The 19,748-nt window shown below is 41.3% G+C and overlaps 1 protein-coding gene across 2 annotated transcripts; it reads left to right on the top strand.

The window, feature by feature from the left end:
• Nucleotides 1-664: 664 nt before the first annotated feature.
• atf7a (activating transcription factor 7a) lies at nucleotides 665-19,253 on the top strand. 2 transcript variants are annotated; one of them, XM_034590624.1, is made up of 13 exons: nucleotides 665-809; nucleotides 5,999-6,070; nucleotides 8,926-9,022; nucleotides 9,265-9,377; nucleotides 9,832-9,996; nucleotides 10,199-10,347; nucleotides 11,469-11,537; nucleotides 14,346-14,439; nucleotides 14,546-14,665; nucleotides 15,673-15,822; nucleotides 16,116-16,304; nucleotides 16,760-16,865; nucleotides 17,518-19,253. In XM_034590624.1, the coding sequence occupies exons 2-13, from the start codon at nucleotides 6,023-6,025 to the stop codon at nucleotides 17,751-17,753; spliced, it is 1,536 nt and encodes a 511-aa protein (XP_034446515.1). In that variant the 5' UTR covers nucleotides 665-809; nucleotides 5,999-6,022; the 3' UTR covers nucleotides 17,754-19,253. The 2 variants fall into 2 exon arrangements, with proteins under 2 accessions (XP_034446515.1, XP_034446516.1); XM_034590625.1 differs by lacking the exons at nucleotides 665-809; nucleotides 11,469-11,537 and having other exon boundaries at nucleotides 5,752-6,070.
• Nucleotides 19,254-19,748: the final 495 nt, after the last annotated feature.

A 19,748-nucleotide genomic window follows, 5' to 3' on the forward strand; every position in this document is an offset into this window, starting at 1 on the left:
GATTTATTGCAGGGATACACAAGCTTAGTGTATATTGGATTTGAGAGAAACTGGTTATGGACGTGATTTAGATGCTATCATGTAATATTGTCCTGAATTACATTGATACAATGTTCTGTAATGTTGTGACAACTTAATACAGACTAAATCTTTTATGCACACTTCATTACAAACCACAAGAGATGCATGTGTTTACTTGTTTATTTGTACAGATGGGACAGTGGTTCTATTAAAAAGGGGAAGGGGTTATATTGACGCTGCACAAAGTTTAGTAGCGAGTACGCAATGGGAAGATTTGTTCATAATATCATCATCACAACTAAAGGCAAATATGAATTTCATCATCATATATGCATATGAAGACACGAGGGTTTCCGCTGTTAAAGGGTCTTTTCTCTTAATGGAGGAGATATTGGCGGTCGCCTTTTTCTTTACACCTAGCTTTACTTTATAGTTGGATAAAACCGCGCCCCCTGGCGGCCGAGGAAACCCGATGCAAACCCTCACGAGATCGTCTGATTTCTCCTCTGTCACATTGAACTACCAGCGGATTGAATGTGTAACCCCCCAGTGAGCCCAGTGTTCGGATTGACGGAGGTGATGAGGCCTGACAGCTGAAACCTCCTTCAAATAAAAGAGTGAAAACATGAACTCGCTCGGAAGCAGCATCCCTGTGCGGACACATGTTGTTAACGTGAACTCTCGCGATAACTCGACGTCGACGAGGGGAGTGTCAAATTCCAAGAGAGGAGAGGAGATCCAGAGAGAGAGAGAGAGAGAAAGAGAGAGAGAGAGAGAGGGGCGCAAGGGTGAGTTTGTAAACACTTTATTACCATTTAAACTCTCCACAGTTATGTCGACCAGACTCAACGAAAGTAAAGTAGCAGCCGCTGCGATACTTTCACTGTTTGTCGTCGCGAAAAGTGCGTTAAAGTGTCCGAAGTGCTGCTGCAGCTTCATTGGGACCCATGTCTGTCGCTAAGTGTCAGTCCGCTAACAGACCACTGCTAGCTCTGCTAGCTCCTGTTCCCGTGGCTGCTCGCTCACGTCGCTAAAACACACCAGTTACGTTCGGATACAAGCCGACGCGTGTCTGCCGTCTGCGCAGAGTCCGCTCGTAGCGCTGTTATTACTCTTTTACAATGTGCGTTCGGCCTGTTGTTAACGCTAGCCACGCCAGCTAGCCATTAGTTTTGCGTGGATACAAAAAAGTTTATTCCAGGCTTTTAACCAATGAGGTTGAACCAGCCCGTGTTATTGACAGGGCGCAGAGCTGCTGCGTGCTTCAGACGCGGTTGAATGACGCGCTTGCAACCAATTGCTGAAAAGAAAAGGCGGTCTTGTTACGGGAAAAGGCTGGGCTAAGCGTGCCCGTCCGCAGCCAGGAGGTAATGGAGGCTTAAAAAGACTAGACAAACTTTTTCAAGGCAGTGATCGCTGCCCGGTGAAAAAGTTAGCAGGACTCTGGGGGGGGTTTCACTGCGACACATGCGACCTCAACCTCTTCCCCACGTGCCCCGAAACCCCAGGAAAACATCTGCCCGTCTTGTTTTTTTGGCGGTAGAATATTGTACGATGATAATCTGGCTCTGCAGGGACAGCCTCAAAAGTCTCGAGTAATAATGATATCCATAGTATTGCAATTTGAGCTGCCTGACGCCCAAGGATCCGTATCCCCGTGCATGTCAACACCTTCATTAGGAATGTAGGTCATGTTTTTGGCTGAGTTGTGCCTCATTCCATCACATGTAAAAATGTTACACTAGAGAAAACTGCAGCCTGCACAGTTCAACCCAACATCTTGACCCACTCTCAGTGATAACATATATTTCATATGAAGGTCATTGCATACCTGCTGAATCTATATGTATATACGTGTGTGTACATGTGTTTATGCGTGTATGTGGTTCATACACATGCAGAATTCTTGTTGATTTAGCAGCAGAGGCTGCTATTGACTCTACTTTACATGAAAAGCAACACATCAACATTGTCTTTGAACTTATAGAAACAAAAACCTTACGGCGAGTGCATGTAGTGTCGCTTTAGACAACTGCCTGGGGTCCGTCCTGCATTGTCCAGCATTGTCTGCTGGTTTGGCATGGACTTAGCTTTTAGGACTTGTTGGTCATGCAGACATGGATATAGGATTTCATTTGTTCCATTTACAAAATCTCATGTTCACTTTGCTTACATAAATACACATTGGCTGCACACACCCAGCTCCAGACTCAAGCTCTGGGTCGCTAAAGCTTGTAGCACACATTTCCAAGAACTCACCTTTCTTTCTTTCTTTTCATTAATTCACAGTTTCCCTATTTCCCCTCTCTCCTTCCCCCTCCCTTTTCTCTTTTTTCTTTTTGAGGGGTCTCCCCTACCCTCTGGCAATTCAAGCCTCAGATTCCAGAGTCATGGCTGCAGCACAAGCTATTAATACAGTTTGTTTAGTCAGTTTCCTAGCAGGCTGCATCAAACACTGGATGGCTGTGGCTGATTATAGCTGGGACTCGTTCCTGCACACCTGCTGAGTCGGAGAAATCCAAGTTAACGGCGAGACTTTGGCAGTGGCTCAATGAGTGGGTCAGGAATTAGGGCACTTTGAGTGCTTCCATGTCACCTTGGTGTTGAAAATCACTGGTCTTCATGTCCATGCCTGTAATGAATATCAGTGATGTGCATCAGGACTAATGTAGCTAGGTGACTATATTATTGTCTCGCAGAGTTGAGGTCTGAATGAAGCAGAGCATTTTGCAGTGTGCTGTAAAATGTTACACTGTCAACTTATTCATTTACCCACTGAATCTATTCTCAGTGAGACAAATTTGACAACCAAAGTAGTAAATAACCAGTGTAATTTTTTGTGTAGAGCTGCAGTTTTAAAAGATCTTCTTTAAAATAGATTGTCCTACCACAAAACCAAGCACCAGATGCTGAAGAAAAGACTTTAACACATCTTCTTTAATCAAGTTAATGCTTTGTTTGGGGGCATCTGTTAAAACAAATAGTGTTTTCTGCCCCTGTCATCTGGAATTTATGGTTGACTTCCCACAAGATCGGATCCCAGATTTCATGTTGGTACCAGCCAGCCAAGTTAATGTCGAGCATGTCTTTAGTAAGATGTAAACTCAGAATCTGTTCCCCCTCCTCACGCCAGATGTGTCCACTTCCCCACACAGTCCACACCCTTGGTATAATGAGCTAGACGGAGTATCTTGTTTGCAGACACATTTCTGCCCAAATAGACTTAGTGGATTGGAAGCACTTTGTGAGGGTCCTGGCACTGATCTGTTGTCTTTCTCCAGAGCATGGGAGGTCTGCAAGAAATCAGACTGCTCTGCTTCATCAGCCCTTTGATCAGGAAAGAGAGGGATGGAGCTTTTGCTTACAAATACGATGCACACTCCTTTCCTCATAAAGACATGGAGCTGAGCGACACAACAGTTACTGGAGGCCTGTTACAGGCCCGGTGTCATGGGAGAGCGTTGTATTCCAGCGCAAGGCTTCAGTAATCATGTGTTGGCTCAGGGGCAGCTGTCGACGGAGGGAGGAAGGAGGAAAATGTACTGACTTCAACATTGGGAAAGCTTTCAGACATTTATGCCTCGCCAACATAATGAATAATCTGTCCCACTTAATAATGTAAGGCTACATGCTCAACCAATGTAGTTTTTACTACTGAGATTAGTGTGGTCAGTCCCTCTGTAATATTGCAATTCTAAACATGTTAACTTTTTTATTTATGGAATCTGTAGATTTTAAGTTGGATGATGTATAAACCGTTTTTGTGAAAAAACACGATAAAAAATATCTATACAAACATTTCAAGACATCAGAGATGGACGGAGGCTTTCCTGTTAAATGATCACAGTCAGTAAATATTCAGGAGGTGTATTAGTAAAGATATGTAAGACGTAAATGTTCAGAGGCAATTATTAAATCATTAAGGTCGCACTTTATCCCTGCTCATGATTGCATTTCAGCTGCACCTTATTGACTATTGCAATAATCAGTGGCTTTTGTTTATTGAAAGGTTTCCACTTGTATATATAGTGTGGTCCTTGATGTATGTTGCTGGTTGCTGCACTGTCAGTGGGGCGGTGTTGTGTAATAGCTGCCAGACGTCACTTTGGGCCAGCTGAGAGCGCTGAAACATTAATGTCCCTCGTTCGTCGCCATCGCCATCGCCACCCCTCCAATTCCCTGATTTAAATTTAATGACCACATTATTTTTCTAAACTTCCCAGTTTGTCTTCACGTGGAGGGGTTCCTCAGCTGTGCAGAGCAGTGCAGTGTGGGGTGGAGTCTGGGACAGGGTTGAGGTGGGAGGAGGGGGTTGTGAGGAGTTGTTCTCCTCTGTGGAAACAGCTGATAGACGCTGTAAGCCTCTCACAGCTTTAGTTTATGTCAATGCAGCTTCAGGCCCGACAGGAGGAAAAAACAAACAGAAACATGTGCATACTCTTGACAATAGCGTGTGCTCGTAGAGAGGGTGGGGTGGTGGTGAGGGGGACCCATGGAAAGCTTTGGAAGGGTTTCCAGTGCGATCAAATGATGAACAATGTATTGCCAAGCTTTATACTTTGTTAACAACACACTAATAAAATCCTAAAAATAACTACAATGTCTAATATCTAACCAGAAGTTAAAGTCCAACAAAGATGTCCCGACTCTATTATTAATACGTACAAAAAAATCAGAAGTGAGCCAGCATGAAAAAGGAACTATTGTACGCTGACGTATTTTAATAAACGATTGTAAATTTCGAGGGTAAACAGTTTATTGTGATAAAGAGTTCAAATCATACTGTCCATTGACAGCAACAATTAAGTTTTCATTGTATTTCAACCCAATATCCAGCCAGCAGAGGAACATGCCAGAGAGACATGCAATTATCTCTGATATAATGAAAAAACGCAATCATTTAAAATTGTTGTCTTAAAGTTGCCATTTCCTGAACTTAAATTGCATTCAAGTTACCATTTTAAAAACTTAGTTGAGTGATCTGTTTGAATCAGATAAACACTTGTACACTTAATATATCAATAGAAAAGTGGGAAGTGTCCACAATGGTTTTTCAAAGTCCAAGTAGATGTTTGTAGATGTTTCGTTTTGTCCGACAGTTCATAACTTATACAGTTTAATAAGATATAAAACAGATAAAAACAGGAAATGTCATTTAAGGGAAAAAAAAATCTTAATTTTGCGCGTAAGATTATTTAAACGATTAATTGATTATCGGAATGAAAATTGCAACTCATTTTTATCTCAATCAACTAATTGATTACCAAAGTAATTCTTGCAGCTCTTTATGAGAGCACCAAAAGTATTATAACATTGTGTGTAAACATTGACTCAAACATTTCATTAGATTTCATTAGTTTTGTTAGTAACGTTGTGGAACCACTTGCATCAGTCACTTGTTTCTCCACACAGAGAAGTTAGAGTCAACTAGAACCACAAGTACAAGTGAGGTACAATGTGAATGATGTTTGTACTGTGGATTCACATGAGAGTTCTCAATAAAGTGGATGAAGATGAGTGAAACAGAAACTGTGCAGAGTCAGAAACAGCTGAATCAGAGAGAGAGAGAGAGACTGACTGAGGGGTTTCAAGCATGGAAAAGGTTGAGCGGGGCAGGAGAAGTGAGAAGCAGGAGTGGTAATGAGAGAAGGAGGGACTGGAAGTGAGGGAAAACGAGACACAAGAGAAGGAGGAGATGTCTTTGTGTAAATGGTAGCTGCCGTCCTCTTTTGTAAGCGGCTCCTCATTGGCCAGCCAGAAGCCCCCCTGTGTGAAGGAAGTATCACCAGGGAAACTTCGTCTCGCTGCCTCTGTGCGTGTTTTCCTTTTTGCCAGGGTTATTTTTAAATAGCATTCGGCTTCCTGCTCAGACTAAGGACTACAAGCCACAGCATCCCTGTTTTGTTGTTTTCAGGATTTTCCACTTCACAAATCAAGAAAAGCCGCAGCAATGTTCTCCTCTTCTCCTTTCCCACAGCTACATTGCAAGCTCTTTGCAAAAATGGGGGACGACCGACCTTTTGTGTGCAGTGCTCCTGGCTGTGGACAGGTAAGTCCTCTCCTGCTTTCAGGTGTGTGCATGTGGATGTGGTGTAGTGTTCTTGCCTTTGTGTAAGTACTCTCCAACAGCCGGCTGTAACTGCTTATGGTTGAACATATTTTCCGTCTAAAAGAAAATTAACTGAAAGCAATAAAAATAAATTGTACTTGACATCAGACTTTTTGTATTTGAGTCTAAAAAAGCTTAATTAATATACAATGAGTGAACCTGAAGACCGTGAAAGAACATGTGTTCTGCCAACAAACTTGTTCTTCCTGCCAGAATTACCTAACTAACTGTGATTTATGCTGCACTCTTGAATGATCATCACACCAATAGCTTTCAAGCTAGCATGTGGTCTTGTGAGACAATGCTGTCTCCTCCAGCCGTGACTCAGTGGAAGCTCCAGTGAGTAATCAGAGCGCAGTTATTGTTTCAACCTGTCACTGTTGACTTCTAGCGCCTGCAGACACAGGTTACAGCCGCTCAGTGACTCAGCTGAGTGCCAATAGTGTGCTCACATGCCAGTAACGTGGTGCGTTGTCGGGACTTGGCCTGAAAAAACAGTATATTAAAAGGAGTGTGTCCTTGGACTCCCGATTATTCAACACAGGAAATATCATGTCTAATGTTGTGCTCAATCAGCCATCTGATGCTGTGTGCAGCCGGGTGTGACATCCATACAGCAAGAGATGGATTGTCTCTCAGGGGGTCTGGAGGAAGAAAGTGTTTATGTGGTTTAGAAACATTTGTTATTTGTTCGTAAGCCCACCTCTGATTAGAAGGGATCTGTTTGACACGTGGTCTGTGGTTTGAACAGTTAAACATGTGTGCGTTGGGTAAATAAATCCTGATTTTGTTTGGTTTCTTTCTTCTTAGAATATTATGGACAACTGGGGACCCCTTTCTTGATAGAAAAAAATACATTTTAACTTTCCTTTGACATGTTTCGGTGTCGTAAATGCATATTTCATGGGAAGACATCATTATTTATTTAGTTGACAGTTAAGGCAAAAGAATCACGCGGAAGCGTTTCAAGGCAAAGTGACAGTCGATGATGGTTCGGGTCTACAGCTGCGGCCATCTCCTCAGCTTTGTTTGACTGTTAAACCCTTGTATAAACAGGCCTGGGAATCGTAGTATGGTGTGATAGTGCTAGATGTTTGGGTGTGTTTTTGATATCACCACCTTACTTTTAGCAATATAAATATGTTGTTTACTTAGAAATTTACAATTAAGTCTGAAATATTAAAGGTTAATTACTTTTCTTTAGACTTAAGGGGCAGCAGAATAAATTGAAAACACAACACTGAAATATTGTCTTATACTTCTTCTCTTTTAGCTCTGCTTTTGGTCTCGGCTAATGCCTCAGGAAAATATCTGACTCTGAATCTGATAAGTGCTCCATTACGTTCATGAGCGGCCGTTAGTTGGTAACGTTTGTGTAACTGACATTTTGATGAGGACAATACAGCGGATTTATTATTGGATTATCTGCGTGAATAATGGACTCTGTGCTGCTCTACATTGAAATACGATTTTTCTTTGATGTTGCAGCTGCCCCAAATAAATCATTGTAAATGAAACAGCAAAAGTTATATCAGTCATCTTAGGTATCACTATACAAATTGTAGACGAGAAAGTCTGTACTGTTACTTATGGATTTTACTGGCCTTTAGTTTTGTGTACATTTAGACACACAAGCGTCGTATGTCTAAATACTGTTTTACTGCTGCCCTTTAGAAGCAACAGTTGTCTACCAGGAAAGTCTGAATCATGCCCATAATAGAACATGGGTGATTGACTCCTGGCTTTGCTTAGGGTTTTCCTTTTAACAACAACAACAGCAACAACAACAGCAGCAGCGGCAGTCCCCCATTTTATGATGCCCAGTATTTAGTGTGCGGAGAATGGTAATCTGAGCTGCCAGTATCTCATACAGGGGAGATTAGCCGGATAGATAGTTCTCTCCACAAGACCCAGCCGCCTTGTTCAGGGGAAAGAGACAAATGAGACATGTAGTTGTACTGGTGATGCTGCCTGGCAGGGCTAAAAATAAGTCCCATGACACTTGACTGTGTTTCCACTTCACTCTCACGACTGAACTCGCAACTGCTACGCGGCGCCCTAAAATAGGCTGCAGCGAATGGTGAATAGGCTGGTGCCAGAGCCAAGATTATTCCTCCTACGTCTCTGACTTATTCGCCTCGCCACTTCTCCAAAGAAGAAGTGGTGTGTCTCAGAGGACGGGATGGCTGCTGGTGTTCTGTAGCTTCCACTGTGGATACCTGATATTGAGCAACAGGACATGTAGATTAATGTAGAGCTTTACTGAAATACAGTTTACTGCATCCACATGCTTTACTCATTGTTGCACAACAATAAGATCCCTTCTGTAGAAATATTGCACTTGCGTTTAAAGCATTTGTTTGGATGTGTCAGCTCATATTTGGTATTTTCCCATGCTAGTAGTTTTACAATTTTTCATAATTTTGTTGACACTTAAAACAATTGCTCATTCTTGACATTTCTGTGGTCCTAAAATAATTTCAGGGCTCATCCATACAAGCCCTCTTTCTTTATTCTTTTCAGATTCTAGTAGATGTAAGGATATTTGAGCCCGTGTCCTGCGGCTATAAAGGGCTCATACAGGGTTTTTTAAGACAGGAGGAATTGTACAGATACAGTTTTCTTTGTGGTTCGTCACATAATGTACATTGTATAGGCTGCGAAAGATTATCTGTCTGTGGCTATTGCAATATGATATCTGGGTTTAGGTCAACAGAAAAAGTAGACAATTAGCTCTAAGCTAATTTATATAATGTACTTATCTTTCCTCTTATCTTCTCGCTCACTTGTTCCAGAGGTTCACCAATGAAGACCACTTGGCCGTACACAAACACAAACATGAGATGACACTGCAATTTGGACCACCCAGGACCGACTCTGTCATTATAGCAGGTATTCTTTGTTTACCAGACAAACACTCAGCTTTACTCTTCCTCTTTGTTTCATAACTACTCCCGTCATTCAGATGAAAACTGTTTTAGCTTCCCTCAGCTCTGGCATATTCCAACACTGTTAATGCAATCTTAAGAAAAGCAGCCTCACATCCATGACATGGGTTTCTATATTCATTGCAAAGTGTGAACCATGTGTGAAAGTGTCACTTATAGTCATCTGTGATCGTTTCCATTTGCCAGACCAGACACCTACTCCCACTCGCTTCCTAAAGAACTGTGAGGAGGTTGGTCTGTTCAACGAGCTAACCACCTCCTTTGATCAAGACGAGGATGAAAAGAGGGCCAAAAGCTCTGTAAGTAAGGACGTGGGGTTGATGAAATCTGTGTTTATATCTCTCTGCGTGGAGGTGTGTGTGTGTGTGTGTGTGTGTGTGTGACTGCATGTATCTATGCATGTATTACCGCTACAGAGGCCAAGGGAATTTTCTGAGAGACAGTCAAGTGGACAGTCATTTTTTACTTCCTTCTTTTTTACCCTATGTAATAAAAAAATATTGCTTGTAGAAATTCCGGCCTTGTGCTACTACTATTGTAACCATTTGTTAGAGTGATTTTATTAAGTTTCACTTTTGTACATTGCTTTTAAAATATTCATATATTGCATGAATTGAGGCTGTGGTTGTTTGGTTTGAGTGTTAAATACCCACTTCCTTTTTTAACGTACTGTAGTCCGTGAGAATTGTATCTTTGATAAGTAGTGTGAACTGACTCCCTTTATCTCTGTCTCCCTGTCGCTGTCCTTCTCAGCTCACTGCAGCCAACTCTGTGGCTTTGGACATGACCCTGCAGACATCATCAGAAGTGAAGGTGAAAGAGGAGGAACCTGTAGAGGTCGACTCTTCGCCACCAGACAGCCCCGATTCTTACTCTGGACAGTCTGACAGCAGCATAGAGTATCTGGTTAAAGGAAAGGTAGGAGAGAACTGGAAGTAGGGGATGAGTGGATAAAGAATAGAGCCTAAACTTCAAATAATGTAGAAAGAGTAAAGCTCGTTATAATTTTACAGTGTTAAAAAAAGGAAGGGAACCATGTTTTCTCCTTTTCTGAGAGATTTAATGTCAGACATATTTAAAAGCAGTCTTTGAAATGTGTTTTCCCACACTTATGTCCTAGGACACCCCCCCTAGGAGTTCAGCCCCCACCCCTACTATTGTGCGTCCAGGTTCCCTCCCATTACACCTGGGCTTTGATGCCCTCCAGCCCACTATGCCATCACCGACTTCTGTTATCACACAGGCACCACCCTCCAATCGTACTCTGGGGTGAGTAATGCTCTGTCAACTTCCTTCTCCTAACCTCTGCTGACCTTTGTTGACCTTTTATTGTGTGTGTATGTGTGCATGTACAAAATAATTTAAAAAATGTCTTTATTGATCATAAAAGGATGACCCATCATATAAGCGATGTCATAGATGTCACAATGAAGTCAGAAAATGTCGTCATAGTTCAAGGTATCATTGCATCCTACAGCTCTTAAGACATGACTTGAAGCTTGTATAGATCCCCAATAATTTGGTAGGAATTATGTCATAATGACGTCATAGTGTAGTATTGCATTAACTTTAGCAACCAATAAGATTAGAGACACAATCTACAGTTTTCTTTAGATTAACCATCGGTTATCTTATGATATAAATTATATTAAATGGTATTATTACAATATGAAAACATTAGCATTCCCTATTTGCTGTATATACAGTGCAAACACATGGTATGCATTGCCCCTCTGATACTTTTCATTTTAAAATGGCCATCGGGTAGTTTTAAAATTCATAAACACTTTTTCACCATTTGTCATGTATCCTGAAAAACCTGGTTAACAAATTTCACCACGTTGACCAGTTTTCCAGTCATGGAAAATGAGACGAAAAAGTAAAATGTCCTGCGAAATGTTGTGTGGTCCTGGAAAGTTGTTGCAGCATCCTCCAGATTTTCTTTGGCTGAGAAGGAACTACTGGGCTTTCAATCAGAGATCCCCAAAACTGATAACATAGCCATCTGAAAGATCCAAGTTCTGTTCTGGATCATGTTCATGTTGTAATTCATGCATGAGAGTATTTTGAATAGACTTCCCTCATTTACAGTATGTTGTAGAAACGCTGTGAACACAGCCGCAAGTCATGTCACATGGTAGCATATGCATGTTGCATGATGCTATAACTTAAACTCTGAATTACGTAAGTGATGTTATCCTTCAAATGTCAATATTAGCCACAGCTGACTGATAAATCTGGTTGTTTTGTATTATGTTTGTAGATGATTGATGCTTTCTTCCCAACTTGTTTTCAATGGTTGAATAATGTTAAATTGGTTGAGGTGGTTTCAGATGTGTGTTGATCATTGTTGGCTAATAATAAATGGGAACCCGGGGCATTTCCCACAGAATGGAGAGAGGGTGGGAGAGAGATGGAGGCTTACATCTCTACAAAGAAGCAGCGGCACAAAGACTAAGGTAGAGATCTTTTATGTTATTATGAGAAGTGTACATTGTTTTTGTTTCATTATGTAAATGGAGGGGGAAATTAGACTATGGAGCACTGCCACAGTCTAGGTAATTAATGGTAAAAACTGCATTGTCAAAACAATGAATTAGAGCCCAACTGTAATCGAACTGAAATACTACTTTTTTACTTTACTAACATTCAAACACAATGCTGCACTGCTGAGGTCATTCGGACCATAACATGGTCAACTTTTTGCAGCGGATGAGATTATCACAGTGGTTGACAGACTTTTTCTGGCCTTCCCCTGTTCAGACGCTGGAAAAAGCCTTGTGAAAGTCTCTTAACAAAGTAAACAGGATAGAATATGTGTGATAAACGTGCGATAAAAAAGAGTCAGTGGCAGATATGCGAGCAAACTAGGGCTGTATTCATAAAGCTCCCAAGTACAATGAGTTGCTCATTGTAATGAAATTCTAAGAAAAATCACTGAATTATTTTGTTCTCTCAGAATTTCCACTCAGTTAATGTAGATCGTTAATAAGATAAAAGATAATTCACAGGTGATCCGATCAAGTGGACTCCTCTAAGTACAGGTGTGAACGAACACAAGATTAATTGATAACACATTGCAGATCTGATCACTCAGACCACAACTGGAGGTGGATGCATGATACCACAAAGTGTCCTGGGTCCCATTGAAGGGCCACAAGCTGATGTGGGAAAAAGTGTTTTTACACTTCTCAGTGTTCTTACTATTTCAGATGAGTAAAATTGTATTTCATAGTAAAACCGCGAAGACCCCTCTTCTCTCTCTCTCTCTCTCTCTCTCTCTCTCTCTCTCTCTCTCTCTCTCTCTCTCTCTCTCTCTCTCTCTCTCTCTCCCCCCCCCCCCCCCCCCCTCACACATAGACATGAATACTAATGTCAGGTGTGAATTGTACTTACAGGACCTCAAGTGCAAGCATCTCTAGACTACAACACATGACCACATGTACGCACAACCAAAATTAGATGTTAATTTGCTGCACTGAATTCTCCCACACCTGCCTCTGGGCCTGTGCTGTAACACTGGGACCACATTTTCCTCATAAAATGGTGTTATGTTTGTCAACTAATTGAGAAAATGCTAAACATTGGGCATCTCTCCAGTTGTTATTATCTGGATCTTTCACTTAACTTCATTGCTATTAGAAAAAAATAATAAAATTACCAGCATGGTAAAGCAAAATAAGCAAATAAATAAAACCACAATCAGCATAACAGGCTTCTACACAAGTAAGGCTGGAATTCCAAATAATTTGTAGACTGCTTTTGAAACAAGGTAATTGCCTAGGGATGGGTGATATGACTTAAAGTCAATATCACGATTATTTGAAACTTTTACCTCGATTACGATTAATGAACGATTATTTTATTACACCCTCCCCCAATGGGGCACATCCCTGGGCGCATTACTCAGTGTCGGTCAACAAGAGACTCTGCTCCTCTGCTCTTTTCTAAACACTCACACGCAGAAGTGATCTTTATAAAAACCTGCTGAATGCATATTTATGTTCCTGGATAAACAGGGCGTTGTGTCTTCTGCAACAGTGAAGTTAAAACACATAATCTGCGGGAAGAACTTCTCTCCTGTCTGCAGAAGTGTATATGACACACTCCTGTCTGTGTGTGTGTATGTGGGTCTCCTCGTCCCTGTCGCGCTTCACACAAACTGACGATCACATTTATTCAGTTATTAATCGATGAATCCCGATCGCTCCTGTCACTTCGCGTCACATCTCGCGTGTGTGTGAAACCCGACAGTTCCTGAATGCATGCATTAGGGAAACTATTAACCAAATTACCTTACATGAGCAAAATTAGGTCGTTAGAGGTTATAAATGTCAGTTTCCATACATTTTCTGGTATTTGCCCAGCCCTATAATAGCCTATTCATAATTACACCATTTTTAGATGAGACTTTATTCGCGTATTTAGAAACTGAAAAAAGTCTTAGATCTCTAGAAAAGACTGAGAACCCTGTATGACGATATAACATCGTCAGTTTGCTGGTTCCAAAGCTGTTCTGAACCTCTATGATTCTCTAAGAGCTATGATGGTATAACAAACATTGTGTTTTTGACTTAAATTTGATACATTTCTGGGTATATGCAGTTTTTGTCTGCAAAGCTTGGAGTAATGATTGTTGTAAGTGTGGTGCTACTTGCTGTGTTACAGAAACTCAAGGGGAGATACATTTTCAGTTTTACAAAGATGACAAAATCCCCAGTTCCTGTATAACTGTATTTTCAATGCAAATTTTTTGGCCTAGTTAATTTAACTGTAATGTCTCATCTCTAGGCACCTCACGATTAGATTCGATTCAGATTCAGAGGGCTACGATTCCATGATAAAATGCATCTTGATGCATCAAAGAATTTTAATATTCTATTCTATTTTTTTTTTCTTCTATTCTATCACTGTGTGACTAGAGGTGTGCATCTTCAATAACCTGATGATTTGTGTTTTTATAAAGTACTTTAGACTTTTACTGTGATTACAGTATGTGTGCTGTAATTTACTAAATAAGGTTTTCAATTAAAAAATCTGACTACAACAGTCAGTCTATAACAGTGGTCAGTGCTCTCCACATTGATTTGACATTCATTCAGTTTAGACTTGTGTGCTGCATCTTTAGCCTTTACTTTATCACAGATGCAGAGACGTCCACGTCCGCTTTACAATGCATCGAAGAAACAATTAATTTTCCCACCTCAAGTAGACATAAAAGTTGTAATGTAATGTAATGTTGTCCCTCTGCCTCTTTGCCTGTCTAGTTCGCCAACCAGCCACTACCCCATGATGATGCTTCCCTCTGGCCAGGCAGTGCCTTTGCTCCCTGGTCCTGTACAGATACCCTCTGTAATTAATGTAAGGCTGACCAAACCTTATGATATGTTTTATTTCATTTATATAATGAAGAAGTTGCTTCAAGTTGTTAATACATGTGTATTTATGTATCATGTCTGGTCTCCAGCTGGCCCGACCCTTGTGCATGGTACCCAACATTCCTGGGATCCCTGGTCCTCCTCTGGGAGGCAGCAGCAGCGGCTCTAACTCCCCCTCTGGCTACAGCATCCACTCAGAGGCCAAGATGGTCAGCTCTAGATTAGCTCTCTATTTTTATCTCTTTATCTGTTCTTTTTGTCTCCATCTTCACCCTCCAGCCTTCCTCTGCACTGGCTTAGTTTGTTCATCATATGACTTTCTACTGCAGTTGCTTGTTTATTTAACCCTTACACCACGACAACACATTTGTACCGAATTCATGATTATATAGAGAAAAAATTCAAGTAACAAGTGTAACATTGGTGCCAAAAAAAGGCAGGGGATAATTTGTTGACATGCAGAATTTTTCTGGGCTCAGGTACATACTCGTAATAATACTTATCATGATGTATTAAATGTGCTGTTGAGCACATTTGTGCCATCAGAGCAAATGTCAACTATTTTCAAAGCTCTAAAGTTTATTTTTAAAATGGGATAATAGTCATATTATATAGCAACAACATCAAGCAACAACATCAAGCAACATCTTCTGAAATTGTTCCAGGAACATGCAAAGCCTCCAGATCTGAACTCAATACAAAAGGGATAGAACAGGATGTCACATGAATGTGCTGCTGAAAATAAGCTGGAACTGTTTGACGCTGTCAGGTCAACACGGGCGAGGATCTCTGCAGAGTTAGAGCACCTTTTTAAATGAACTCCTCAAAGGATTCAGGGAAGGGGCGGTACAACCTGGCACTGGATTACATTTCATCATGAATACATCAGAGATCTAGTAGAAAACCCAGTCAACAATATTTACTGCATTTAAAAAATGCACACAGTACAGCCTGTCTTCAAAGCACAAACATTTGTTCCTAAAATAAATTGGCTTTAGTGACATGATGGAGCACAAGTGTGTATAACTGTAAATTAGTTAAAATAGAGCACAATACACAAAAAATACCCCCCCCCCCCCTCACTAAACCTGAACTGTGGTTTCATTAATTTATTTGTCCGTTTATAGTGTTGTGGTCCTTTCTGTTGTTGGGTTAGACTATTCTGATCCCTGTTTACCTTTTGCTGATATTGGTTTTATCATTTTTTCTCCTTCAGCGTCTGAAGGCTGCGCTGTCCCAGCAGAGCCCGTCAGGACAGAGTATGGGGATGTTTTCCATGGGCGGCAGCCCCATGGTGCCTCAGAGGGCAGAGCAGAGCCAGCTGCTCGTCCAGCAGCCAGATGCTCCATCACCTGCACAACCACAGGTACACAGGTCATCTATAGTGAAGGCCTTACCTTTAACTTGATTTTCACATCTAGTACCGATGTGACTTAAACTTGGGAAGTTTTAAAAAATACCCAAACATAATAAGGCTTGTTTAATATGTGGCATATCCCCTGTTTCAGTTACAGAAAATGGGGGTTGTACTGCTTGTATTGTGATGACTATGTCCTGCTCTGACTAAAATTATGAAACTATGATTCAAACTTCCCTTTTCTTTCTTGTCTTGCTTCCGCTTCTCTCCCGTCTGTTGTTTTCTTTCTCACCCTCCCCTAGGTATCACCCGCACAGCCTACAGGTGGGCGGCGGCGGCGGACGGCAGACGATGACCCAGATGATCGAAGGCAGCGCTTCCTCGAGAGGAATCGGGCCGCGGCGTCGCGCTGCAGACAGAAACGCAAACTGTGGGTCAGTTCCCTCGAGAAGAAGGCTGAGGAGCTCTGCAACATGAACGTCTCACTGTCGGTGAGTGGGCCTGGAGTGGGTGGGCAGAAAGGAAATGTGGCCTGTGGGAGGCCTGTGTTAGTGTGTGTATAGTCACACTTACTGCACCCATTTGTCAGGTGTTCAACTAGTCAAGGAAGTTTAAGAGGTACTGTATGTTTCAATTAGCAAAATCAATTTCAGGGAATAATTGGTCATTCTACAAGAGTTGAAACTGTGGAACCCATCACAACTTGTTCCACATCCTCATTGTGTTAGAGTTTCAGGTCAATTTTACACCTTATTTCCACTGCGAGCTTTACAGCAACTCTTACCTGGAAAACAACAATAACATTACACTAGTGGAAAACAGTTTTAAAGGTCTGACTGTTTTGTATTATGTGACCCAGCATTAATTGTAATTTTTCTTTGGGTTTCACTGCATGACTATAACTATAATGTTTAACATTGATCGGCCTGATTCTCCATGCTCTCAGAATGAAGTGTCTCTGTTGCGGAACGAGGTGGCTCATTTGAAGCAGCTGCTGCTGGCCCACAAGGACTGTCCTGTTACCAACCTACAGAAGAAGACTGCCTACCTAAGTGAGCCCTGCACAATGAAGCCATGTTGCTCATCTAGTGGTATTTAAAATGACAGGACACTTGATGTAGAACTGTGTTTCGTCCGTATCTATTTATAGTGAAACAGGTGACTATGCAAAGCATTTGCGTCATATTATGACTATAATTCACCACCAATCATCACTGTTTAAGATTTTTCGTGGCGTAGTCCAAAATCCAGGTTTATATGTTTTTTTTAGTGGGATACAAATAAAGCCAAGACATAACAAATATGTATTTCTGCCATTTCATAATAAATTAGCATGCTAATTACTACTGTACCCTGTACTAAACAGCTTACAGCTCATTTGTTTGGTTTAAAACCCAGCATCTGAAAGAGGAAAACCTAAAATCATTGGCAAAATAAATTATTGATATTTCTAAAAGCTGATTGTAAGATAACATATATAATTAAGACCTATTAGGCTACAAATTCAAATCGTTGTTTCATTTAGCATTTAATGTTTTTTCCCTGGGACTGGGATATGGTTGCTAAATTCAGCTACATTTCAACTGCAAATATGATATCCAATTCTTTTCAGTATGAAGTATTGAGTATAATGTATATTCAATTTAAAAGTTAAATTTGTTGGTTGATTTAAATATGAATTTGTTGTGGTTTTTTTCTGTGCAGTGGCAGAGGAGAGCATGAAAGACACCTCAGAGCCCACAGGTTCTCCTGCCCCGGTAATCCAGCACAGCTCCTTGGCGCCCAGCCACTCTGCAGTGCACAACGGCCTCAGCTCAAGGGCAGCGGCAGAGGCCATGGCGATGTCTGTGCTGGCAGGAATGGGCCAACAGCAGAGGGCTGAGAGTGGACCCTCTCATATTATCATGGCATCAGCACAGTCTCAATCTGCTGCCAGATGATGAGCGATGCCACCATGGCCAAGACTTGGCTCACCACGAGGGGAAATAAGAGCAGAGGACACCTCCCTCCCCTCCCATCTTCCTCAATCTAGAAATCCAAATATCTCATCTTTTGCCCCGCCCCCTTTCTCCTCTGCTCTCTCCGACCCTCCTGTGGAGCCATCATGCTGTGGCCTGGAGCTCAGCAGCAGCCTTCTGGGAACGGACTAAGACTTTTGAGAGAGCTTCCTGTTCACTTTGCCACAGACTACAGGGGCTGGACTCCAACCCCCACCACCCACCCAACCACCCCTTGTTTCCCTTAATGCCTTCCTCACCCTCAGTCAAAATGAATCTCCACTGGACTGTCGGACTGCATCACCCTTGAGTGTACTGTCATATCGAACTCCCCCACATTGACACGTACCACACATGTGCACAGCTTGAAACACACACGTGTTGCATAAACACTCATGATCAAATCAGACACCCAACAACACACACGACTTCACACTGTTTAGGGAATAGTGCCTTTTGCTCCTCGACTTTTTAGCCATATACACCCACACATGCCATCACTGCATACGTCCCAATACATCCTCAACTCCAAAGACACAGCAGCTGTCTAGACTTCCGTGACTTGGATCTCAAATGTTCACGTAAACCTTTTGTAAATGGTTCCACCTCAAGGCGATCTCAACATGGACCCAAAATCTTACCTCAGTTACTCCCCTTTATGATAGAATTTATAAACTGTGTGTGTGATTGGCTCTGTGTGTATGTATTTATGTACATCAGAACATAGCAGTTTGCCTACTCCTGATCTAATACATTAATATTTAGATTGTTAGCATGTGACTTTTTTATTAGGGTGTTCTTTTCATGATACAGTATGTGCAGCTATATTTTTTTAAACAAATTGGCACATCCTCCCAGATTAGTCCACGGAACCAAAATACATTGGACTACCCAAATCAGTTTAGTGCCCTGAAATAATTTAGTTTGAGCAATAATTTTTCTGACCTGAAGGGAATTTCACCTCTCCTCTCCTTCTCATGTTTCCTCTAAAAGAGGCAGTTTTACTGTTTATTGGCTTGTAAGTGGATGCCTTTTTTCCATTTCATCTGAAACTGTTCTAGTGACTGTGTTTCTCTGTGTGGGCCCTGGACTTACTGTAACTGTTATTTTCACACTTCTCAGGATGGTTGCACATCCTTGGTGCTCGCTGGAGGTGCAATGAACCCCTTATTGTCTTTAGCTCTTTACCAAACCTCAAGTAAGCCATAAAAAAATCCGATCTCTGAATCTCCAAAGACCACCAGATACTTGTCCTGGGGCGGGCAGTAAAAAGCTGGACTGTTATTTTGCGATTCAGAGGTCACAGTGACACAATCTACAGTTTATCACTGCTTGTTATTTGCACTTACTCACAATGTCACACACAATTACTGGTCATTTTGCCTTAAGATCACATCGGTGCCTCTGATATCCCCTCTTTAAAACATGCAGAGTTGCTCATGTGAAAATCCAGAACCATAGCAAAACATATTTCCCCCCAATTGTTCATTTCATCCAATGAAAAAACAATGAATCAACCTATCAATAAAAGATTCCTCGTCAACCTCTAAAAATTAAAAATAAATTTGAACCATTAGACTCTTCTCAGTGACATTTAATGATGTAATACTTTTGTGTCATCTGGTGGAGGGACACAGCAAAGACTTCTTCACTGGTAAAAGCTTTGAGGGAGGAAAACGTCTTGTGACTTGTCTCCAAATGACATTTTTTTAGAAATCCCACAAAGATATTTTACCCAGATATCAATATATTTTTACATGAACACCTATACAAGCGGTTTTCTTTTCTTGTTTATTTTTCCTGTATATTCTTGTCCCTCTTCTGTCTGATGTGATTGTGTATTTGCAAGATGTGATTTTTCAAAGACAAGATATCTGTCCATTAACATGAGGGCATGTCTTTATGCACTAAAATAATGCAAGTTTATTGTTGCTTTGT

This window comes from Hippoglossus hippoglossus, chromosome 7, assembly GCF_009819705.1.
Source record: "Hippoglossus hippoglossus isolate fHipHip1 chromosome 7, fHipHip1.pri, whole genome shotgun sequence".
Lineage (NCBI taxonomy): Eukaryota > Metazoa > Chordata > Actinopteri > Pleuronectiformes > Pleuronectidae > Hippoglossus > Hippoglossus hippoglossus.

Excerpts from the sequence above, each read along its gene's own strand:
- atf7a (XM_034590624.1), top strand. The coding sequence starts at position 6,023 with ATGGGGGACGACCGACCTTTTGTGTGCAGTGCTCCTGGCTGTGGACAG. Across the intron at positions 14,666-15,672 it reads TCCACTCAGAGGCCAAGATG|CGTCTGAAGGCTGCGCTGTC; the intron begins GTCAGCTCTAGA and ends TTTCTCCTTCAG. Across the intron at positions 15,823-16,115 it reads CATCACCTGCACAACCACAG|GTATCACCCGCACAGCCTAC; the intron begins GTACACAGGTCA and ends ACCCTCCCCTAG.